The sequence below is a fragment of the Podarcis melisellensis genome, assembly GCF_964234715.1.
Source record: "Podarcis melisellensis genome assembly, chromosome: 13".
NCBI lineage: Eukaryota > Metazoa > Chordata > Lepidosauria > Squamata > Lacertidae > Podarcis > Podarcis melisellensis.
Genome location: NC_138545.1, coordinates 36,463,405 through 36,488,545, shown reverse-complemented (window position 1 = coordinate 36,488,545; position 25,141 = coordinate 36,463,405). Strand labels below are relative to the sequence as shown.

General features: G+C 46.5%; 1 protein-coding gene across 1 annotated transcript; it reads left to right on the top strand.

Moving 5' to 3' along the window:
- The first annotated feature begins 12,759 nt into the window (after window positions 1-12,759).
- Window positions 12,760-23,631, top strand: MEOX1 (mesenchyme homeobox 1). The gene is made up of 3 exons (XM_081884428.1): window positions 12,760-13,502; window positions 21,250-21,443; window positions 22,429-23,631. The coding sequence occupies exons 1-3, from the start codon at window positions 13,049-13,051 to the stop codon at window positions 22,549-22,551; spliced, it is 771 nt and encodes a 256-aa protein (XP_081740554.1). The 5' UTR covers window positions 12,760-13,048; the 3' UTR covers window positions 22,552-23,631.
- The last annotated feature ends 1,510 nt before the right edge of the window (window positions 23,632-25,141 follow it).

The following is a 25,141-nucleotide window of genomic DNA, read 5'->3' as shown; positions in this document are numbered from 1 at the left end:
TACAGTTTTGGTCTTCCTGGTTTCTGAGCTTTCCAGTCCATTTTGCGATTTAGAGCGCATGGAATGCTTGGGCGATTGCCAGACCATCTCCTGGAAGGATGAGCTGCGGCTTCTTGCCAACACACTGGCTGGACGCACTGGGATGGCTCAAGGTGTTTTGACCCCTAAGGTGAAATGCTCCATTGCCTCGATCAGACCTTGTACGCCTTCTTCCGGCAACTCCTGCCACCACACTGGTGCCAGACGTATTGATCTGCTTTCCTTTGGACCACATCAGCGAATCCAAGAGGGGTGTCTTGTCGTCCGGGCAGCCCAGGACCTCCAGACACACTGCCCAGACCTGCGCCCTGGTGAGGTAACTTTGGTGCTGCTAACATAGCAAGAGCAATGCAGGAGGCAGCAGTTATGAGTTACCGATCTCTGCAGCCACTACAGCCGCCGTGATTCTCCAGCCATTTGATTTCGCTTCCAGAAGCGCACTCCATTGTTTCTCGAGACTGGCAGATGCCAACAGGGCTGGATTTAGGTTTGATGAGGCCCTAAGCTACTGAAGGTAATGGGGCTCTTTATATGTCCAGCTGTCCTTTGTCAACAACAAACTGTCGCTGTTTTTTTGTGTTGAATATACAGTGGTACCTCGGTTTAAGTACTTAATTCATTCCGGAGGTCCGTTCATAACCTGAAACTGTTCTTAACCTGAAACACCACTTTAACTAATGGGGCCTCCTGCTGCCGCCCTGCTGCCGGAGCCCAATTTCTGTTCTCACCCTGAAGCAAAGTTCTTAACCTGAAGCACTATTTCTGGGTTAGCGGAGTGTGTAACCTGAAGCGTATGTAACCCGAGGTACCACTGTATGATGTATTGTAATTTAGTGACCTAGTAGGTATCTAAAGCCATTTGCACATAACAAAATATGTATTTTATCAAAGTAATTGTTGAACTGAAATACAATTAAGAAGGAGTATTTTAATAGTGAAATAATTATTAAACTCTAACTTAAAATGATTGGGGGTCCTTCACTTACATCATAAGAGCCTACACAAAACAGAATCTGGGACTGTCCCCGGAAAATTGGGACACGTGGACGATCTGGAGTTGACCAAGGATGAATCCAAACTGCAGGTCAAAAAATGTCGCCTACAAACACACCTTAGAATACTGAATCTGAACGCTTCATTGCAAAACGATTTCAGGAGAAAATGATGGTTTCCCGTCCCACTCTGTCTCACACTGACTGAACTAAATTGAAACCCCCCTCACCCCCCCCAGTCCACCAGACATCGCCTCCCTGCCTAGACGGTCAGATGCACAAAGGAGCTCAGCTGTTTTGTCTTGAGTCACCAAAGTCTGGAAATCTTCCCCACATGCAGAAAAAGAAATACAATAATAATCTCAGCCCCTCCTCCCACAATTACAGAATAGGACAGAGTCACTCAGTATTAAGAGTGCATTTTGAAATCTGATAGTGGTTGACTAAGCCAGGGGAGAACAGGAGGCCTTTTGGGCTGGAAGACAAAAACCATTATAAGGTCCAACAGCTGGGAGGTGAAGTCAGACGAAAATGAGCCCTGAAATAAACCCCGCTTCCTGGTGGAGGAGAATACATACGCTCTGGAGCGTCTTACTTAAGGAAAGAGCGAGGGGGCGGGGGGAATATGCACGCCACCGGCCAATTTTTACATGACTCGCACCTGAAAGACTGCAAATGGAAGCTTAAGAAGTCCACACTCCATCCTGTGTCCTGTTTGGCTTAATACCTTTGTTTCTGCACCTCCTAGGCCTCCCACCCCAGACTGATTTTTGTTTGTGTATGTGGGTGTATTGTGCAATATGCCATTGGCTGTGTACACCCCAAAGTGCACGTGGGTCACGCAGATCCAATTTCTCCAAGTGCTTCCCACTGCCCCATCCTGGTGTTTTCCATCCAAACCATAGCTGTCAACCTTCCCTTTTTTGTGTGAAATTCCCTTATTCCAGCGCCATTTCCCGCTGCTTCCTGCTGCTATCCCGGATTGTTAGATATGCCATAGACTGTCCCCGGGACAGGTGAGGCTGCTGATCCCTTAATTTTGAGGCTGCTGATCCCTTATTTTGAAATCTGAAGGTTGACAGCTATGATCCAAACCTGTGGGCAGTGCTTAAATGGGATGCATTCACACTGCACACTGTTACCCCCAATCAGTTAGTACTCCCTGAGATCTGAAGCCTAAAGGTGCATTGTGGGCATGCACACAAATATTTGTTTACCTGTGTGCATGGCAATTTTTTTTTTAAAAAAACAGTGATACCAAGATTTCCACTATACCTGGGATGCGGGTGGTGCTGTGGTCTAAACCACCGAGCCTCTTGGGTTTACCGATCAGAAGGTCAGCAGTTTGAAACCCCGTGACGGGGCGAGCTCCTGTTGCTCTGTCCCAGCTCCTGCCAAACTAGCAGTTTGAAAGCTCACCAGTGCAAGTAGATAAATAGGTACCACTGTGGTGGGAAGGTAAACAGTGTTTCTGTGCGCTCTGGTTTCCGTCATGGTGTCCTGTTGCACCAGAAGCGGTTTAGTCCTCCTGGCCCCATGACCCAGAATGCTGTCTGGCGTATTTTCAAACTGCTAGGTTGGCAGGAGCTGGGACAGAGCAACGGGAGCTCATCCCATCGCGGGGATTTGAACTGCCGACCTTTTGATCAGCAAAGCCTAAGAGGCTCAGTGGTTTAGACCACACCCCCACCCGCATCCCTTTTTCTTCTGCTATAGCACAATGCAAGCAGGGCAAAACAAGCAAGCAACCAGAGGATTTGTGGTATGAAAAGTTACATGATTTCATGATTTCAGCGATTGAAAATGAAGCAGTACGTCTGCCCCAGAGCTTTTGCAGGAGAAAACCTTCTTAGAAGCGGGACTGTGCATAACTGCACCAATACCATCATAGCCACAGATTATCATGGATGTGCAAGGAAAAGTTTGGAAGTGCCCTTGGTATGTATCATGACCAGGAGTGGCAAACCAGGCAACTGTCTAGGGTACCGAAATCCTAGGGATGCCTATCTTGGCTGCATCGTATGAAAGTTGGATTGATTGTATCTGCATTTTACTTTTTAAACTTTGCACTCAAGCCACATTGCATAATTCATCATGAAAAGAGGATAGTGATTTGCATGTATATGTATAGACACACACTTCATACCCTCCAACATTTCTGTGATGAAAATAGGGGTGCCCTATTTAATAATAATAATAATAATAATAATAATAATAATAATAATACCTTGTCCATCTGACTGGGTTGCCCCAGCCACTCTGGGCAGCTTCCAACATATATAAAAACACTAGAATAAAACACTAAACATTAAAAAGCTTCCCTATACAGGACTGCCTTCAGATGTCTTCTAAAGGTTGTATAGTTACTTATCTCCTTGACTCCATACCTTCCAACACTTCTCCAATGAAAATAGGGATATCTTAAGGAAAAGTGGGACGTTCAGAAACTGGGATGGCTTCTGTAAATCCAGGACTATCCCTGGAAAATAGGGACACTTGGAGGGTCTGCACACTTGTAAAGATCACCCTTATTTAAACAGAACTATAATGCATTCCATCGTAGTGGGGAAGACGCCAGTGGACTCGAGTGCTCAGCTTGCAGACTGGTGCTTCAAACTGCTGGTGGACAACTTCTGAGCTCCTGTTCTCTCCATTGTAGTTCCTTATACAGTGGTACCTTGGATTAAGTACTTAATTCGTTCCGGACATCTGTTCTTAACCTGAAACTGTTCTTAACCTGAGGTACCACTTTAGCTAATGGGGTCTCCTGCTGCCACGCGATTTCTGTTCTCACCCTGAAGCAAAGTTCTTAACCCGAGCTACTATTTCTGGGTTAGCGGAGTCTGTAACCTGAAGCGTATGTAACCTGAAGCGTCTGTAACCCGAGGTACCACTGTATTTAAACCAATTTGGGACTGGACAGCCCTTCAAACAGAAAAATAAGGAGTGTCCTCCTTTATAAAGGAGTGTCCTCTGGCAGGAATCTCAACTAAGGCATCCATGACAGACAGCCATTCGATACCTTTAAAACAGAGGAAGCTAGGAGAGAAGGGCAGATTGGAAATGAAGTAGAATGTCCACCCCAAAACCTTTTGCAGGTACAAACAGTATACCTGAAGGAGCGTCTCCACCCCTATCGTTCAGCCTGGACACTGAGGTCCAGCTCCAAGGGCCTTCTGGCGGTTCCCTCCCTGAAAGAAGTGAGGTTACAGGGAACCAGGCAGAGGGCCTTCTCGGTGGTGGCACCTGCCTGTGGAACACCTTCCCATCAGATGTTTTAGGAGACATCCGTAGGCAGCCCTGTATAGGGAAGTTTTTAATGTTTGATGTTTTATTATGTTTTTAATATTCTCTTGGGAGCCGCCCAGAGTGGCTGGGGAAACCCAGCCAGGTGGGCGGGGTATAAATAATAAAAAATATCATCATCATCATCATCATCATCATCATCATCATTAATTGCATGTGACCGCCCCAATAGTGTCCTGAGCACAAATAATCACAAATGCACAATAAAAAAGGATACCTGGAGATATCCTTGTTTCTTTGCTCTCTGTTCTCCAGCGAAGAGGACCCTCTCATGAACCTAAGCTGTATTTCCATGTTTCCTGTGACTTTGGGGGGGTGGGGTGGAAGGAGTGGAGAGAGAAAGGGAATTATAAACCCAAGCACATTTCATCAGCGTCGGAAGCAGTAATCCTGTGCGATAAGACGCACTGCCATAAAATTAGCAATATAGAAATATGATGTCAGAAGACTTAACAAGAGCCAAAGAGATCAGCCTGGGGTTGGAAGGGAAAGCAGGAGAGGATCCGATTGTGGATGGGCTTGGGAAACGGAGCGTTATTCTTTTCTAAGAAAATGTGGGATTCTGGAGTGCTGAACATGCTTGGGGGAAGAATAAACATTCAGGATCTCCCAGAATCTGAAAAGCAGCCTTTTATAAACTCACTCAATCACCTTAAACAGGACATTCCCATTTTCAGTGCCACTGCATCTGTCAAATGGGGATGATGCTATTGACGTACCTTGCAGGGTTGCTGTGAGGGTTGAAACAAGATACAGTCGTATCTCAGAAGTCGAACGGAATCTGTTGCGGAAGTCCGTTCGGCTTCCAAAACGTTCGAACACCAAAGCCCGGCTTCTGATTGGCGGCAGGAAGCTCCTGCAGCCAATCAGAAGCCCCGTCAGATGTTCAGCTTTCAAAAGGATGTTCGAAAACTGGAACAGTCACTTCCGGGTTTCGATTGTTTGGGAGCCGAAACGTTTGAGAACTAGGCTGTTCGAAAACCAAGGTACGTCTGTAATGCCCAGGAACCACTTGGAACATTTGAAAGCATTCTGTAAATGCTGTAGTATTGATACCGAGAAATGCTGCGTACAGCTGAAACCGCTGGCGGCATGAAGATAGATTTGGCACTGTAAATAAGTTCCGGTGGATGTAATAATGGAGTACTGAATGGTTTAGTTTACGTAAAATATGCAGGGATTTATGATACGTAAAATGAAGCATGGAAAGAGAAGAAGGGAAGTCATTGATATCTTAAGGATACAGAAATGAGTGCTTTAAATTGTAAAACAGAAAATTTAATAAAAATTATATATATATGCAGTGGAACCTCAGGTTAAGTACTTAATTCATTCCAGAGGTTCGTTCTTAACCTGAAACTATTCTTAACCTGAAGCACCACTTTAGCTAATGGGGCCTCCCGCTGCCGCCGCGCTGCCAGAGCACGATTTCTGTTCTCATCCTGAAGCAAAGTTCTTAACCTGAAGCACTATTTATGGGTTAGCCAAGTCTGTAACCTGAAGCGCATGTAACCTGAAGCGTATGTAACCCGAGGTACCACTGTGTATATATATGAATGATACTGAGAAATGGTAACAAGTGGCGGGGACACAGGGAGCTGCGATATATTGAGTGGGGGGCTGGACTATATTTTGAAGGGGGGGGGAAATGAACGAATTCCTATGCCCCACAAATAACCCAGAGATGCATTTTAAATAAAAGGACACATTCTACTCATGTAAAAACACGCTGATTCCTGGATTGTCCGCAAGCCGGATTGAGAAGGCGATTGGGCCGGATTCGGCCCCTGGGCCTTAGTTTGCCTACTCATGAGTTAGATCATTGGTCCATCAAGTTCAGTACTGTCTACACTGATTGGCAGCATCTCTCTGAGTTTTCATACAGGGGACCCTCTCAGCCCTGCCTGGGATGGAGCCAAGGGCCTTTGACACCCAAAGCAGGTGCTCTACCAACTGAGTCCTGGAAAGAAACCGCAAAGGGGCATTCCTCTTCCCCTTGCTGTGAGCTTTGCCTACTAACAGAAAAGCAAAACAAACCTTAAAGGGCAAGCTTTGTCACACACAAACACACAGGAACGCAAAGCCGGGATCTGGCATTCACGCTTGACCAGGAGAACGATTTCCAGCTGTCCTGCCGTGAACGCGGGAGATGGTGACTTTTTGGAGGTTAAAGGTGTCTATCTCTTAATGACAAATTGCTTTGCGTGAGTAAGGAGGAGAGGGGGAGGCCGTTTCTCCCTCCTGCCCCCCAACCACCCCCCAGAGAAAAGCACTGCCCCCCTGCAGAGGAGATGCCTGACAACAGCAGCTGTGGAAAGGGTCACGGCCGGAAGGGGTCACGGGTTCCCATTACTGAAGAATGTGAACTGCCCTAAAGAGAAGCGTAGGGTAGCAGAGGACATGTGTGTTTGTGTTTTCTGTGGAATGGCGTTTGCTCTGAATCAGGGGTAAACAGTGAGTTTTCCCAGGGAAGGAAGCAAGGAGAACATATCCCCTCCAACATTTCTCCGATGAACATCAGGGACGTCCTGAGAAACCTCTTGGACCAGAGGCGTCATCTTCGCAAGGTGATCGAGGGGCCCCGGTGTGATGTCCTGATATTAAGCGATGTTCTGATGCTGTGTGTACAGTGTCGTATTTACATATAAGCTAAACAAGCTATAGCTTAGGGCCCCACTCTCTTGGAGGCCCACAAAAAAATTAAAGGAAAAAAACACCTGGATGTAAATTTCCAAAATATAAGATAAAAAACAAATAAGATAAAACCTACATACATCAGCAGTGTTTTGTGTTGTGTAGGCTCCTATTTGTTATGTGCAAATGGCTTTAGATACCTATTAGGTCCATAGATTACTATATAGCATATATTCAACACCAAAAGAGCGACAATTTGTTGTTGGCAAAGGACAGCTGGACATATAAAGGGCCCTATTAGGTTTGATGAGGCCCTAAATCCGGCCCTGTATGTGTGCAATATCCGAGGAGCTGGGGTGTGTGTGTGGAGCCGAACGCCCTCTGAACATTGAGGAGGCCTGGCCCCTCCAAAAATACACTGGGGGGCCAAAACTGCCTTGGCCCCTAGGAGTTGGTGCATACATCTCAGAGCTGTGCCTAGAAAGCATGGGCAAAGTGGGATAAAATACAGGACAAGCAGCAGAGTGGACGAGCCTGATGTTGCATCAAACAAGCACTATATTGCATGTTCCAGTACATTTCTGCTTCACTTTCCTTGCAGCAAAAAGTCCCAGTCCACTATCATCGTCCTCCTGGCAGTGAAGCAATAAAACTGCTAGCACATTTGGAAAGCTAAGCAGGGTCTGGTATGGTTTCAAATTGGATGGGTGACATCCTGTTGAGATTGCTGCATTGCGGGGTGGGGGTGTGTGTGTTTGGACTGGATGACCCTTGGGGACCCTTCCAAGTTACAGAGTCATAGAGTTGGAAGGGTATGTGATTAAATACCACCCACCAATAGCGACAATCTGGAAGTGCCCTTATTCTCTCTGTGTGATTAAGCCCCTGCATTCAAACCCTCTTGTAATGCAGATGATGTTTGTCCTGGGGTTGCTATAGGGCTCAGTTAGCCCTTTTTTAAAAAACAAAACAAAACAATTGTTATTTGATTTTACAAGTACAGTTATACCTCGGGTTACAGACGCTTTGGGTTGCATGATTTCGGGTTGTGCACTGTGCCGAACCCAGAAGTACCGGAATGGGTTACTTCCGGGTTTCGGCGCTTGTGCATGCGCAGAAGCGCTAAATCGCACTTTGCACATGCACAGAAGTGCCGAATCGTGACCCACGCGTGCACAGACGTGGCGCTGCGGGTTGCGAACGTGCTTCCCGTATGGATCACGTTCGCAACCCAAGTGTCCACTGTATAGTATTATAACAATACAAAAAAAATCTGTATTTAGAGATTTCTCCGAATCTCTGGGCTTCCCACCTTCCCCTCCATTGGTCCTATTGTCAACTTTTTCAACTGCATATTATTTAGTAATCCGTATTTTATGTCTCTCCATTTTGTCCATAATATTTGCTGTGTTGCAAGCATTATTGCAATCTTTCTAATGTTTCCGTCTGCTTACAGTGGTCTCCCAGGTAAATTATAAATTTTCCCCATTCTTTATTAAAGTTTCGGTCTTCTTGGTTCATGAGCTTTCTGGTCAGTTTTGCCATTTTGGTGTAGTCTGTCAGCTTGGTTTGCCATTCCTCTCTGGTAGGGACCTTGTCTTCTTTCCATCTCTGGGCAAGTAGCATCCGTGCAGCTGTCGTCGCATACATAAAAAATATTTCCTGCTTTGGAATCTCGGTCCCTACAATCAGTTAGCCTTTTGTGTGTGTGCAACCCGGGCCATGAAGAAGCTTATTCTCCTAATTTCTGCACACCAAGGCCTTGGAGATCGTCTTGTCTAGATCCCCACCCGATGCAAGGATATTGACAAAGTCTTGGGAGGTGTGTTTTGCTGGTCAGTGGGCAAGCCTATTAAGGATTGGTTATTGCCAGTCAGGGAAGAGGTGACTAATGTCAAAGATCCTTCCCGGGGCAGAGGTCAGACAATGAGCTCCTGGTTCTTTTCCGATTCATTAATCTCGTTTGGATGGCTAGCAAGAGCAGATAATTCAGGGCACCTCAGTCGGCAGAGCATGAGACTACTGATCTCAGAGTTGCGGGTCTGAGCCCTGTTTTGGGCGAAAGATTCCTGCGTTTGGACTAGATAACCATCGTGGTCCCTTCCAACTCTGCAATTCTACGAGATTCTATCATTCTTCCCTTGTTCTTGACTCCACTTCTTGGATTGCCCCAAGGCTCTCCTGACCCCAACCTCCTCTTCTAAGCCCGTGTTTACAAAAACAGACATGACCTCATAAATCAACTATCGATGTCTTGCCAGTGGGGGCCATTTGGCGTGAGAATCCCGACAGAGAAGGAAAACAGGTTGTGTGAGGTTTATTTATTTATTTATTTATTTATTTTTATTTTCAGGTTCAGCCAAAGAGGGCTCGGCTTGGGACTACAGTGGTACTTCGGGTTACATACGCTTCAGGTTAAGAACTTAACCTCAGGTTAAGAACTTTGCTTCAGGATGAGAACAGAAATCGTGCTCTGGCGGCGGCAGCGGGAGACTCCATTAGCTGAAGTGGTGCTTCAGGTTAAGAACAGTTTCAGGTTAAGAACGGACCTCCAGACCTCCAAATAAAACGTACTTAACCCGAGGTACCACTGTACAACTTTTATGCTGCAGATTGAATATTGCGGAAGGCAGAGAGGTCAGCGGTCACTGGAAGAATCAGGGAAGAGTTGTGGTCCCCTGCTTGCTGCCTCTGTGATTTTACTTGGGTAGGAATAGGGGTATTGCTGTTTGATTGCTCTTGCAGGATCAATCCTTCCGCTGCCCTCCTAGTTTTGAGAATGTTCTCTCCAAAGGGATATGAAAAGAGTTCATTCAAATAACACTTGTAGGGAGAAATGCTAAATTCTGATTTAAAAAAAACAAAAAACAGGCTCTCCAAGCAGGGACAGGAGCCAGAGCTACATTTAAATTGGACGTTACTGGCTTTGGGATGAGGACAAGCAGTTTGAAAAAATACTTCTCTATATTATTTGCAGCAGTAACACACATCATTATGCAAGCTTTACTTCCGCAGGTGCATTTTTACACACATTGCTTGGGTGGAGAATCGGACTGAAAAATTTGGAGAAGTGAATTTCAACGGATGGCTGTGTTTCAGTGTTTGCATACTGGTTTTAGGAAGTGTGAATTATGTAGGTTTGCCTTGAAATGTGAAATTAATCAAATTTCTCCCCAGTCCCTGGATGGAAACAATGTTTCCCCAGTACTGTTAGCGTCTGACAGGACATAGTTTTACAGCTCAGGCTCATGAAATATTGGCTAGCGGTCAACCTTAATCTGCAAATGATTTGCACAATATTCAGTTTCCAGAAAGCGAGATGTTGCATCTCAAATGTACCTAGAAGCTCATATGAAGTATTGTACTCTGTGCATGCTCAGGAGCTAAGGTGGCACAATGGCTCAGTGCGTAACCAAAATGTTGGTGGATTAAGACCACCCAGGAACAGCTGGGGGCAGGATTCCTGCAGGGGGTTGGTGTATAAGATGACGTTTTTTCATAAATCTTTTTAGTCAAAAATTAGGGGTTGTCTTACATACAGATGGTGAATCTACAGCATTTCGTTTTCGGGTCTCAGGCTCTTGAAATATGGCGACCTCCAGAAAACTCAACAACTTTGAACTTTGGCCAACTTCCCTCAAAAAAGCTCAACAACTTTGGGCGACCTCCCTACAGAAAGCTCAACGTTGTTCTGTTTGATGTTTAAAATATTGATTTCTTAAATTTGAGTTCAAAAAAAATAGGCCGTCTTATACATGGGGGCATCTTATACACAGAAAAATACGGTACTGTATATCTAAATTTGCACCTGTTTAAGGTAGCTTATGAAAATTACATGCAAATCTCAGTCCCATTTCGTCCTCATGTTTGGTGATGCATAAGGGACTACCCTTTCAGAAGCTCTTTTCTTTGTATGATTACATTAGATTTTGTAAGGCCAAACTGTAGCACTGCTGGCAAATGCTGGGGGACTGAGCCCTCGATCCAGTACATCCTGCATTCATTTGAACAAAGCCGCAATATGATGTCTAGAATTTTACTTCCAGGCTTATGAATTCAACTCAGGGCTCTTAGCGAAAGAATATGAGTTCAAGGGTTTATGGATGCTTTAATGAATGCTTCTGGTTTGGGTAATGGTATGACAAAGGATTCAATAAAACAGTTATCCAGTACAGAAACATCCACTGAATTTAAAATGTCTTTGTAAAGCAACCAGAAAGGAAAGTTAAGCATACATATATATATATATATAGGCCTGTGACTATCACAGACCCTCCAAGTTTCCCTATTTTCCAGGGATTTACAGAAGCCGTCCTGGCTTCTGATTTGATCCCAGAATGACCCGCTTTTCCTTAGGACGTCCCTCTTTTCTTCGGAGAAGTGTTGGAGGGTATGGAGTCATACAACCCCTTGAGCTAAGAAGATAAGTAACTAGACAACCTATAGAGGACATCTGGAGGCAGCCCTGTATAGAGAAGCTTTTTAATGTTTAATATTTTTATATGTATGTTGGAAGCCGCCCAGAGTGGCTGGGGCAACCCTGTCAGGTGGGCGTGTTATAAATGATCTTCTTCTTCTTCTTCTTGAATAGGACGTCCCTATTTTCATTGGAGGAATGTTGGAGGGTATGGGGGACACCCACTCACCTGTAAGTATTGAGAGGCATACAGCCTTTGACAGAAGAATCAAGTACATAAGAGTTAAAAATCAAGGACCCCTGGACGGTTAAGTCCAGTCAAAGGCGACTCTGGGGTTGCAGCGCTCATCTCATTTTCAGGCCGAGGGAGCCAGCATTTGTCCACAAACAGCTTTCCGGGTCATGTGGCCAGCAGGACTAAATCGCATCTAGCACAACAGAACACCCTGACGGAAACCATAGCTCACAGAAACACCATTTACCTTCCCGCCACAGTGGTACCTATTTATCTACTTACACTGGCGTGCTTTAGAACTGCTAGGTTGGCAGGACCTGGGACAGAGCAACGGGAGCTCACCCCATCGCAAGGATTCGAACCACCAACCTCTTCTGATCGGCAAGCCCAAGAGGCTCAGTGGTTTAGACCACAGCACCACCTGAGTCCCTTTTGGCAAGTATATAGGCCACACTTTAAAGGGATTCGAAACATATTTTTCCCCCTCAAAGAATTCTGGGTACTGTAGTTTCTTAAGGGTTGCTGGGCATTGTGACTCTATTGGAGGTAAACTACGGTGCCCAGAATTCTTTGAAGGAAAGCAAGTGCTTCATACTCAGCCGGAGCCATCACGGCTAGCAGTCCTTGTTAGCCTAACCCTCCATGTAGCAATTAAATTCACGAAGCAACTCAGGGTTTCCGTTCTGCAGCTTTGCTTAGACCACTCCTGAAGTCTTTGCGCTTCACTCTCCGCATAAGCTTTCAAACTTTTAGGTCACGCCTCAAATTTTTAAATATCTCCCCCTCTTTACCTGGCTTCTCTTTCTTATCTCGTCTCCCTTTGGACTGGCTCGTGGATCCTTTTCTGAAAATGTAAGACGAAGGGTTTTCTTTACTGGGGCAATAAAAATAACTCCAGTGTGTGAGAAAGAAACATTAAACCCTCCTTTTGTGTGCGTGTGTACATTTCTCTCCCACCCCCTCTACAAAAAAAAAAAAAGTGCAGACAATGTTTCTTTAAAAGTCTCCATCTGCAGATCCCATTAGATGCGCCTCTAAGGTTTCGGGTGATTAATAGCTTGCATGCTTGGCTTGGGTTGGAGGGGTTGTGCCTGCAGGTTAAGCCCACCCCCTCACTCCTCTCTCACATTTCCCTTCCTAAGCTTGTCACTCACACCCCAGCAAAGTATTTAAAAAGTGTTTTCTGGGCTTCAGCACTTCACAGCAAGGGAGCTTCGGGCTTCAAACGCAACAGATGTGAAGTTTCTCCTGTGGAAGCTATGGAGAATTCTGCAGGGTTCCCCATAACTGGGAAAGCCAAGGCGGTGAGCTGAAGAACTGTCTAGCTGCAGAGGACCGGTTTCTTTCCCTGGGCAAAAAGTTAGACCATCGGGCTCCCTTTGCAACTGCGTTTGAAGAGCATCTTCAGAAACAAGGCACTCCTAGATGGATCCACCTGCTGCCAGTAGTTGCATGAGAAGCGCTCACCCTACCAATGCACTCTGGGGTTGCCTGCGAAACCAGCATGCCGAAGGTGGAGGGGCCACTGGGCCACTCCATTACCCACAAGCCCCCTTTTCGTTCCACCACAAACCGGACTTTGGCATCTACTCGGACTTCTCCAACTCCTGCTTGGCTGCAGCCCCCCAGAGCCTTCCCCGCGACGAGCGAGCTTTCGACGAGCATCACTCTTCCTTCCAGCACCCAGCGTGGCATTTTGCAGCCGCCGAAGGCAGGCGACGTCTGGCGGCCGAGCTGGCTTTGGTCTCCGGAGAGCCAGAGGGCAGCGGCCCAAATGTGGTGGATGCCGCCATTGGCACGAGCGAAGACTACGCCCTGGCAGGGAACGTGGTGAGCGAAACAGAAAAGAAGACATCCAGAAGGAAAAAAGGGAGCGCAGGTAAGGTGGCATTTAAGAATCCTAGACTGGTAGAGTTATGTTTCCTCTGAAGGAGCAGGTTCGTAGCTTGAGGGGTACTCCTGGGTGCTTTGCTGTCGCTTGAGGCTCAGGTGGTCTCAGTGGATCGGAGTGCCTTCCGTCAGGTTTGGCTGGTGGCCCAGCTACGCCCCTATCTGGACTTTGTTTGTTTGCTTAGTCGTGTCCGACTCTTTGTGACCCCATGGACCAGAGCACGCCAGGCACTCCTGTCTTCCACTGCCTCCCGCAGTTTGGTCAAACTCATGTTTGTAGCTTCGAGAACACTGTCCAACCATCTCGTCCTCTGCTGTCCCCTTCTCCTTGTGCCCTCCATCTTTCCCAACATCAGGGTCTTTTCCTGGGAGTCTTCTCTTCTCATGAGGTGGCCAAAGTATTGGAGCCTCAGCTTCAGGATCTGCCTATCTGGACAGGGATAGCCTAACTACTGTTATCTGTGCTCTGGTAACCTCAGGGTTCGATTACTGCAATGCGTTATACGTAGGGCTGCCTCTGAAGATGGTTCGGAAACTTCAGCTGGTGCAGAATTCAGAGGCCAGGTCGCTCACCAGAGCAAGACAGTATGAACCTATTACACTGATCCTGGTCTGACTGCACCGGCTACCAATTAGTTTCCGGGCCTAATTCAAAGTGCTGGCTTTGACCTATGAAACCTTAATGGCTCAGGACCGAAATACCTCAAGGACCTCCTTTTTCCATATGAACCTACCCGGACCCTGAGGTCATCTTCTGAGGCCCTCCTTTGTGTGAAGAAAGCCCTTCTTCGAGAGGTACGGTGGGCGGCAACACGAGAACGGGGCCTTCTCTGCAGTGGCTCCCTGTCTGTGGAATGCTCTCCCCAGGGAAGTTCACTTGGCGCCTTCAGTACACACCTTTAGGCACCAGGCAAAAACAGTCCTTTTTAACCAGGCCTTTGGCTGATCCGATTTACATCCTATGCCCTTTTAAAATGTGGCTCTTGTGGGGGTGTATTGTTGGGTTGTTGCTTTTATTTTGAGTTTATATATTGTGATCTGTTTTGTGAACTGCCCTGAGACCTCTGGGTATAGGGCAGTATAATAATAATAATAATAATAATAATAATAATAATAATAATAATAGTTGCAAGGGACCCCGAAGGACATCCAGTCCAACCCCCTGCAAAGCAGGAAACTCAGATAAAGCATCCATGACAGATGGCCACCCGACTTCTGCTTACAAATTTCCAAGAAAGCAGCCCCCAAATATATAAATATCTATGTGTGAGTCCAGTTATGCATCACAGAAAAATGTGGACCACAAAAAGACACAGATTTGCATAATTTACATGCATTTGCTAATTTATATGTAGAGATGCAAATTTAGAAATGATTACTGTGATTTGAATAGAAATACATCTCACCCTGGCAGAGAAGACAGTGACCAGGTGCCCCATCTGCCTGCTCCACCTCAACCCACAAACAGAGGAATTTGCTGCATACTGTCAGACCACTGGTCCAACTCATAGCTGTCAACTTTCAGATTTGAAAATAAGGGATCAGCAGCCTCGAAAATAAGGGATCAGCAGCCTCACCTGTCCCGGGGACAGTCTACGGGATATCTAACAATCCGGGATAGCAGCAGGAAGCAACGGGAATAAGGGAATTTCCTGCAAAAAAAGGGGGAAGGTTGACAGCTATGGTGCATCTAGCTCAGTACTGTATACAGTGTTTCAGACTTGGGGTCTCTCCCAGCCTTTCCTGGAGAGACCAGGGATTGAACTTGCAACTTTCTGCTTGCAAGGTGTGTGTTCTGCCACTGAGCTACGCCCATTCCTCTGATTTCTCTTCCTGTAGTTCTTTATCTTTAAGGTGCCCTTGGATTAGACAGTACTTCAAAGAGAGGACTGTTCTCTGTGAAGTAGGATACATGGCCACTCTAGTATCTATTATTGATTTGTTTTCATCTGGTCCAAAAACCTTCCTTTCAAAAATAAAATAATTTTTTAAAATCCATTCTTGCCTTTAACGATTACCATCGCAAATGAATCATAATCGTAAACACATAGGTTTCTCTGAATCCCCGGACTCCTTTCCACCCCTTGTTATTCTTTTCCAAATGCACCTTATATTTGTCTCTATATTTTCTTAATACTCCATTCTCACCATAGTTCTTGCTACATTGCAAGTGTTTTCTGTAATCCTGCCAGTGTTTTTAATTGTTTACACAGTATTCTTTTAAGCACCGTATTTTTCGCTCTATAAGATGCACCAGACCACAAGACGCACCTATCTTGTAGATACTTTATCTTCCTTCCATCTTTGGGCAGAAACCTTCCGAACAGTTCGGAATGTAGACAACAAACTCTCTGGCATATGAATCATGGTGATGATGAAAGGAAACAAGACATCATAGAACAGAGATTAAGCAAAACAAGTGGTGGGAAATGCACTGAAACGAATTCCAAGGTAGAGAATCCTGCAGTCCTTCAGATTTTGCTGGACTCCATCTCCCATCATTCCTGACTGCAGCTGATGGGAGCTGGAGTCCAAGAATGTCTTGAGGGCTCCAAGTTCCCCCAGCCCTGGCCCATCATGGAACAACAAGATTTCAACAGGCCCATCTAAAAGCCAGTCATAAGATAAGGTGGACTAATGAGCTTCTTGGGGGAAAGGGAATTCCACAATGTGGGTCCCCTACATAGCTGTCAACGTTTCCCTTTTTTAAAGGGAAATTCCCTTATTCCAAATAGGATTCCTCGCAAGAAAAGGGAAACGTTGACAGCTATGGTCTCCTACAGAAAAGGGCCCTTTCTGGCAGCCCAGCCAGCCAATTGGATGGCAATGGGAATCAGTGCAAGGCCTGCAGTGTCCAATGGACCACAGGGGGAGGGCCGGTTCCTGTGAGAGAAGGTGACCCTCCCGGCTTTGGACTGGTGTCAATATTGGGTCAAAGCGACCGGGCACCTCTTCCCGACAAACTGAAACGATTCTGAAATGGATTTCAAATGTGATTGCTTTTCTCCCACCAAGAGTCTTGGAAAGTGCAACGCTGAGATTATGCTCAGGTGTCCTTTCTAGAAGATTCTAGAAAGGCGAATCTTCCTCTGTGAAATAGCCGCCATTGCAGATGTTGTTTCACATCATGGAGATGATCGCAACTCCAGATTTTGCAGACAAAGTCTAGTTAAAAGAAAACAATAATAAAGCACAGAGTTCGGCTTATGAGCCAAAGGAGCAAGAAAGGAAGGAAGGCGTTTAGATTATCTAAAATAAAAACATCCCTGATTCCCTCTGGAGATGAGAGTGTGATCATCTCCAGTCTGCAGTCATTACAAATAAGCTTCCCAGGTTGCAACTCAAAGATGGTGTGTAACGTCCTTTCAATGTCACATGTTTTCAAGAGACCATGCAACCTTGGCTGGCCCTCCCCTCTTTTCCCATTGGTTCCCTTCCTTGCCTACTCCCTGTGCCTCCTTTGGGACGGAATCAGATTCCCGCTTGCTATAGCAGGCCCAGGAAGAGCGTGGGCAAGGGGACTAATGGCTGAGGAACCAGGTGCTGCTGGACTACAAGTCCCGACTTCACTGACCATTGGCCATGCTAGCTGGGGCTGATGGGAATTGGAGTCCATCAACATCTGGAGGGCTGCAAAGCTTCCCCACCCCTGGGATAATGCATCAACAGGACCAACAGCCGCAGCATCCTAAAAAGCCTCGTGAATCATCCCCACCGGAATATGAGACATCCCTAGACCACAACTTGGCAACTCTAGTTACAGTACTCAACGCACACAGATTAGATGCTGAGGTTCGAGCATGCCTTGAAAACATGCCCTCTGGCCTGGAAGTTCTGCCAAGCAGGTCAGGCCAAATGCTCAAGCAATGCATTAGCTACCCTATCAGAATTGCGTAGGTCTGTTGAATGACGGCATTTGTCTTAGCTACATAGACAACCACACCTTGCCCCATAGCCTTTGAAACAATGCACAAGGAAGCACATGTCTAGCTTGGAGGCAAGGGACCTGGTTCTTTCAGGGCAGACAACACATGATCTCTTCTGCTGGCATCCAGTGAAGGCCCTGCAGAGCTGCTGCCAGTCAGAATAGGTGCTATAGGGAAAGGCTGGCATGAACCTTGGGGAGCCCAGGCAGGACCTGCTGGCATTGCTGCCCTCACGCCATCATAAAAACACGGGCAAACTCTTCCCTCCCCTAATAAGCAAAACCTCTTTGAGGTGAATTTTCATTACTCTGGGAGAATAACACCAGGTAACTGAAAATAATAACAACCACCACATCACAGTAGTAATAAAATAGCAGTTTAAGACAGTGGTTCTCAAAGGGTGTGGCATACCACACCGATGGCAGAAGAGGATGGCAAGTGTGGCAGGAAAATTCATTAGTATTATATTTTGGGAATGATTCGTGTTCTTACATGGCTGCGTTGTTTTATACAGTGGTACCTCGGGTTATAGACACTTCAGGTTACAGACTCCGCTAACCCAGAAATAGTACCTTGGGTTAAGAACTTTGCTTCAGGATGAGAACAGAAATCGTGCGGCGGCAGTGGGAGGCCCCAATAGCTAAAGTGGTACCTCAGGTTAAGAACAGTTTCAGGTTAAGAACGGACCTCCAGAATGAATTAAGTTCTTAACCCCAAGTACCACTGTACTTTCTGGATGTTCCATGGTCATATTATAAAGTTGTTGTGTTCTAGCACATGCTAAGAGTTGCTTCTTTTTGTTTCCTAAAAAGAAAACTGGCGTGCTGTGAGCAAATGTTTATTCTGAAAGTGTGGACCAGAGAAAAATAGTTTGAGAACCACTGCTTTAAGACAACAAATCTGAGTAGGTTTAGAGAAGTCCTACGAGCAGGTAAATATATTTTTCTCTAGCAGCAAAAATAGCAGCTGGTTTTTGTGTGTGCGTGCAGGAAAGAAGTCAGAGAAATGCTACAGGAAGAAAGGGGAACCTATTTTCTCAGGTTCTGTTGCTCCAGTTCATTTCAGACCTTGCCTACTGGCAATGCACAGACACCTGGTTTAAAACAGAATATCAGGAGACCCAAACATTAATCCTTGACCCAATCATGGATTTCCCACACCAAATGTAGCCAGAACCCAATATGCCCTCACAAATGAGAAGTGGCTCAGGAATCTTGCAGTGGCAGGTGACTGGCGTCCCCACAGTGCCCTGGGCCAGTGCAGGATTTGGGCATTGCGGGGCTGTTCCAATGAATGGTGCCAGGTGGGGGCAGATTATCCTCCACGTTCATTGATGCTACTGCTGCACACGGCCACCATCACTGTTGGGAAGCCTGTTGGCTTCAGTGGGGTGGGGTGGTCACTGTGGAACAGCTGGGGCCTCCCTCACACCTGGTACTGTCTGTGAATTAGGTCTGGTATAAGGCAGCATTCTTTGTTCCTTCCTAAATTCAATCCTTCCTCCTGGACGGAAAACACACGCAGTCATTTTCAGGGGATTTGGAGGCTAGATAGCATGAGCGGTCATATCGTTTAATCCAGACTTGTACCGCGGGCCAGGAAAATACAGCCAGCAGCTCCCTGTGAGGCCCCAAAATGTTGCGGCTGAGAGGACAGTTTAGGAAGAAATCCCAGCCCAGGACCTGCATTATGTTAGAGGAGTGTTCTGCCGACAAGAGAGTTCCTTGACACTGAACTTGCTTTTGGTCTTCCCTAGGCATCTGCTTGGCTCTAGATCAGCGGTTCTCAACCTGTGGGTCCCCAGATGTTGTTGGACTACAACTCCCATCACCCCTAGCTAGCAAGGGCAGAGCGCAGGTATGATGGGAGTTGTAGTCCAACAACATTTGGGGACCCAGAGGTTGAGGACCGCTGCTCTAGATGGACCATTGGCTTCATCTAGCAGGCTTTTCTCGTGGCTGAGTTTGAGTTTAAGACTGATCCTGTTCTGGACACTGAGGTTTGGTTCTGTGGGATGGGTTGAAAAGGTAGAAGAGGATATATGAATTGCAGTTTATCCCTCCAAGCACCCACGTGTGTTGGGTTGAACAGACTTTCAAAATCCTGTCTTTGGCAGCAAAACCAGAAGCCTAGGAATTAGGCTGCAAAGCCTCCTTTGAGCGAATCTAGCTACAAAGCAAGCTGGCTTACCCCTCCTTACAAAGCTTGAGAATGAATCAGGCAACAATCTGGGGAGCAAGTTCAAAAATATGATTTGCTTGCTTTATAATGATGCATTGGTCCACAGCAAAGGCAGCAGTAAAAACTATGCAGGCAAAATACTTACATTTGCAGCATAACCAGTCATAGGGAAGTGCCTGGGACTGAAGTACGTGAGAGAGAGGAAGAGGAAGTACTCTGGGCTCCTTCCTCTCCAGGAGAGAGGGGAAATGACACCACACAGAACCCTCTCTAGCAATCGCATCTCTATGGTCTGAGTATCTGCCTATCAGCAATACAGCTCTGTGGATTTAACCCCTTCTTATGCTAACTAGCAAGAATACGCATTCTTGCTAGTTAGCATAAGGCTTGGCTGCTAATCTTCCACAGGTTTTGGAATATGTGTGATCCTGATGATGAAGAAAATGTATCGAGCCATAAAAGAGGGCCCTCCCCTCATCACCAAACATACCAGAGTGAATTCCCCATACGAGAGTCGCATACTTGGGGACTGAGAAGGTGGACTACTAAAACCACCTTCGTCTCGTTCTTTAACCATCTTGATTTGTGAATGCTGGCTAAGACAGGAATGAGGAACCTGTGTCTGGACTATAAGTGCCACCATCCGTGGACATGCTGGCTGGAGCTGATGGGAAGTTATGCCCATTAAATTCAGTAGGACTACTCTGGGTAAAATTTAGCTGCATGCTACTCCCTGCTTTCCACCTAGGGACCCTACCAATGAACTGGGATTGCTTGATCTTTGCATTTCTTTCGTTATTTAATAATGTATTTATTGGATCTGTATCCTGCCCTTCATCCAAAAATCACAGCATAAAAATACAAAACGAGAACACAAAATACATAATAGAAACAAGAACAGAAACCAACAAATATCCCCCACCCAAATACATGTAAAATGACATAGAAGGTTAATCGGCCAAAGGGAAACATTTTCACCGGGTGCCTAAAGATGTGTAATGAAGGCACCAGGTGAGCCTCTCTGGGGAGAGCATCTCACAAATGGGGAGCCACTGCAGAAAAGGTCCATTCTTGTGTTGCCGCCCTTCAGACCTCTCGTGGAGGAGACATGCGAAGAAGGGCCTCGGGTGATGGTCGTAGGGTTTGGGTTGGTTCATACGGAGAGAGGCGGTCCTTCAGGTATTGCGGTTCTTGAACTGGGCCAGTTCTCTTTCCCCTAAAAGGTAAAGGTACCCCTGACCATTAGGTCCAGTTGCGGACGACTCTGAGGTTGCGCTCTCATCTCGCTCTGTAGGCTGAGGGAGCCAGCGTTTGTCTGCAGACAGCTTCCAGGTCATGTGGCCAGCATGACTAAGCTGCTTCTGGCGAACCAGAGCAGTGCATGGAAATGCCATTTACCTTCCCGCTGGAGCGCTACATATTTATCTACTTTTTCAAACTGTTAGGTGGGCAGGAGCTGGGTCCAAACAACAGATGCTCACCCCATCATGGGGATTCGAACTGCTGACCTTCCGATCGGCAAGCCCTAGGCTCTGTGGTTTAGACCACAGCGGCACCCGTGTCCCTCTCTTTCCTCACTGGACTCACTTTGCTTCCACGAGGAATGTTTCTGTCCTTTCCCTCTTCCAGAAAGCCAGGACACAGGTGGCGGGGGCAGCAGCAGCACAAAAGCAGAAGTCAGCAGCTCCAAAGCAAGGAAGGAACGCACTGCCTTCACTAAGGACCAGTTGCGGGAGCTGGAGGCGGAATTTGCACACCACAACTACCTGACGAGGCTCCGGAGATACGAGATTGCGGTGAACCTCGACTTGACGGAAAGACAGGTGAAGCTCCTCTGCTCTGGTGGTCCCTTTAGGATGGGCTGCCTCCTCTCCAGCTTTGGGCAACGATGCCTGGAGACAATGGTGGAGAGGAGAGGGAAAATATTGGGTGAATGTTCATTTGCTACCTGGTCAAGGACAGTGGTACCTCGGGTTAAGAACTTCATTCGTTCCAGAGGTCTGTTCTAGATATAGGGTGCCTACATTCTGCATGTGCAAATGGCTTTAGATACCTATTAGGGTCCATAAATTATCATATAGCATATACAGTGGTACCTCGGGTTAAGAACTTAATTCGTTCCAGAGGTCCGTTCTTAACCTGAAACTGTTCTTAACCTGAGGTACCACTTTAGCTAATGGGGCCTCCTGCTGCCGCCGCGCCGCCAGAGCATGATTTCTGTTCTCATCCTGAAGCAAAGTTCTTAACCCGAGGTACTATTTCTGGGTTAGCGGAGTCTGTAACCTGAAGTGTATGTAACCTGAAGCGTATGTAACCCGAGGTACCACTATAAATTCAACAGCATTTCAGTGCAGATTTCTCTCAATATGAACATTCTTGCAAGCAATTTCCCTTAATGTGATGCATGATTTATATTCACCAATACAGTGGTACCTTGGTAGGTGAACGGCTTGGCTCCCAAACAAATTGGATCCCAAACACCACAGACCCAGAATTGAGAACGTTTTCCGGAAGCCGGACGTCTGAATGCGGCTTCCGATTGAGTGCAGGAAGTTCCTGCAGCCAATCGGAAGCCGTGCCTTGGTTTTTGAACCTTTTTGGGAGTCGAATGGACTCCCAGAACGATTAAATTCAAGAACCAAGGTACCACTGTACATGCAGTCTTATGCACACTCAACCCTAGCAGGTGCAATTTTTTTGCACATGTGGCTAGAATTTTGCATTGCAAAATTCGAAAAGTGCGAATTTGCAAGGGCTGTATTTGCATGCATGCAAGCTCACCTTAATCCTCTCCCTCTTCTCGCACAGGTCAAAGTGTGGTTTCAGAACCGCAGGATGAAATGGAAACGTGTGAAAGGTGGGCAGCCAGTGTCACCCCAGGACCACAGCCTGGAAGACATGGACTCAGCTGCTTCTCCAAGCTCAGAGTAGCCCTGTACACAGTGTCTCAGAAGGCCTGGACCAACCTCTTGGCATCATCACAGCCCAGATCGCCTGCTCTCTCCCTAAGACTTTTCCAAGAGTTGGCTGTAGAAGGAGCAGTTTCGGAAGAGACCTGGCCTTGCTTTCCCAGGTAGATCTGGGCTCTCTCCTTCCTTCCCTCTTATCTCTGACGGAATTGCTTTTCACAAGCCACCAACGAGGGAAATCAAGGCACGGATGGCTTCCCAATCTTTCTAACGCTGCAGACATGACATTGTTCGAACCATGAAGCGAACATGTACGTTGTGTTTGCTCCCAACTTAGCATCCCTCTCCAGGATCACATTCTGGAAAACAGCAACAAGCCAATGTTTTGAGTTTGCAGCAGAAGGAGGCTAGACCACCCAGGAGGTCACCGAAAAAGTCTTACAGCCGGTCTCTCGAGCTCTCCAGAAGAAAAAGTGTGCATATAGAATTGCCTTAGGCAGTTTCAAATCCCACTGCGAAGTGTTATAGATCGCCCCTAGTACTATATTATCTTCTGCCATTAAAAGAAATAAAATGATCAGTCCTTGCCAAGGGCTGGACAAGAATCTGCACTCCCAGAATGTGTCAAGAATTGCCACTTTCTTGCCTATGATTAATAGGCTGCTTTGTTGCTTGGAAGTGTGTGCTGTGAATTTTGATCCCTGCTGCTCACCGCACCTTCCTGCAAAAACCAGTTGAAGTGCTCAGATCTCTCTCAGTAATTACGGGGCAGTTCAGTGGTACCTTGGTTCTCAAACTTAATCTGTTCCGGAAGTCCGTTCCAAAACCAAAGCGTTCCAAAACCAAGGCGTGCTTTCCCATAGAAAGTAATGCAAACGGATTAATCCGTTCCAGACTTTTAAAAACAACCCCTAAAATAGCAATTTAACAGGAATTTTACTATCTAACGAGGCCATTGATCCATAAAATGAAAGCAATAATCAATGTGCTGTACTATAAAATAAGATGGTATTGTAGATGATAAAAAATAAAATTCTTATTTTTTCTTACCTGCACTGATGATAGTCATTGTTTGGATGGGGGGGGACTTTTATTAATTTCCGCAGCCACACAATCAATCAATCAATCAATCAATCAGTAGCTGAACTAGGTTCCACACTTTGACGTGCTTTTGAACTGCTAGGTTGGCAGGAGCAGGGACCGAGCAACGGGAGCTCACCCCGTGGCAGGGATTCGAACTGCCGACCTTCTGATCGGCAAGTCCTAAGCTCTGTGGTTTAACCCACAGCGCCACCCATGCCCCATGTCCCTCACACAGATCATGAGTGCACCGTAAAAAGGATGTCTGGAGGGGCCCTGGCTATTTCTGTTTCAGTGCAGAGAACTTTTCAAATCTTTGAATTTGTCCTGCCATTTGCTGATTCGGATGCTGCTTTAGTCCTGCCATATAATAGATTGCTTTGTCGCACCTCCACCAGTCTAATTGTCAGAAGGCTTAAAAATAAAATAAAAGAAAACCTAGCTTGCTGGCCACAGGGGACCACTGGAGAGAGCGAACCTGACCATCTGCAGCTCGCTCTGTTGCTTGCATGGCATTGGAAAACCAGAACCGTCCCTGGTCAACGTCAGCCAGGGGTAGGTACGTGTTGCGCACGGAAGGAGCAGCAGGAAAGTGCTTAGTCGGCAAATAGCGTGGGATGACTCATGCAAGCAGAGATGGGATTGGGAAGCCAATAAGCCCCAAGGGTCACTGCTAGTTTGACCCAGGAGGAAATTACTTCCTGACCACAGAAGCATGTCAACCCTGGAGCATGAGCAAAGCAAATTGGGGGGGGGGGGGAGAAAATGTAATGGGGTGAGTGCTTTGCGTACTACAAAAACCTGTCTCTTGTTGTAGCGCCCGCAGGATGCCCCGGGGATAGTCAAGGTGGTGCCCTCCATATACTACTATAATAATAATAATTTATTATTTATACCCCGCCCATCTGGGTCGGTTTCCCCTCCCACCAGATGTCAAAGAGAAAAACAGCTGTTTAGGGAAGCTTTTAATGTTTAATATTCTGTTGCAGAATATTAAAATACAACAATCTATTAAACATTAAAAGCTTCCCTAAACAGGGCTGCCTTCAGATGTCTTCTAAAAGTCTGGTAGCTGTTTTTCTCTTTGACATCTGGTGGGAGGGCGTTCCACAGGGCGGGCGCCACTACTGAGAAGGCCCTCCGCCTGGTTCCCTGTAACTTGGCTTCTCGCAGTGAGGGATCCACCAGAAGGCACTCAGTGTGCAGGCTGAATGATGGGGATGGAGACGCTCCTTCAGGTATACTGGGCCGAGGCCATTTAGGGCTTTAAAGGTCAGCACTTTGAATTGTGCTTGGAAACGTACTGGGAGCCAGTGTAGGTCTTTCAAGACCGGTGTTATGTGGTCTCGGCGGCTGCTCCCAGTCACCAGTCTAGCTGCTGCATTCTGGATTAGTTGTAGTTTCCGGGTCTCCTTCAAAGGTAGCCCCACATAGAGCGCATTGTAGTAGTCAAGCGGGAGATAACCAGAGCATGCACTCCAAGTCCTACCAGCCTTTAGCCAGCGCAGCTGTAAATGCAATAAAACACAATA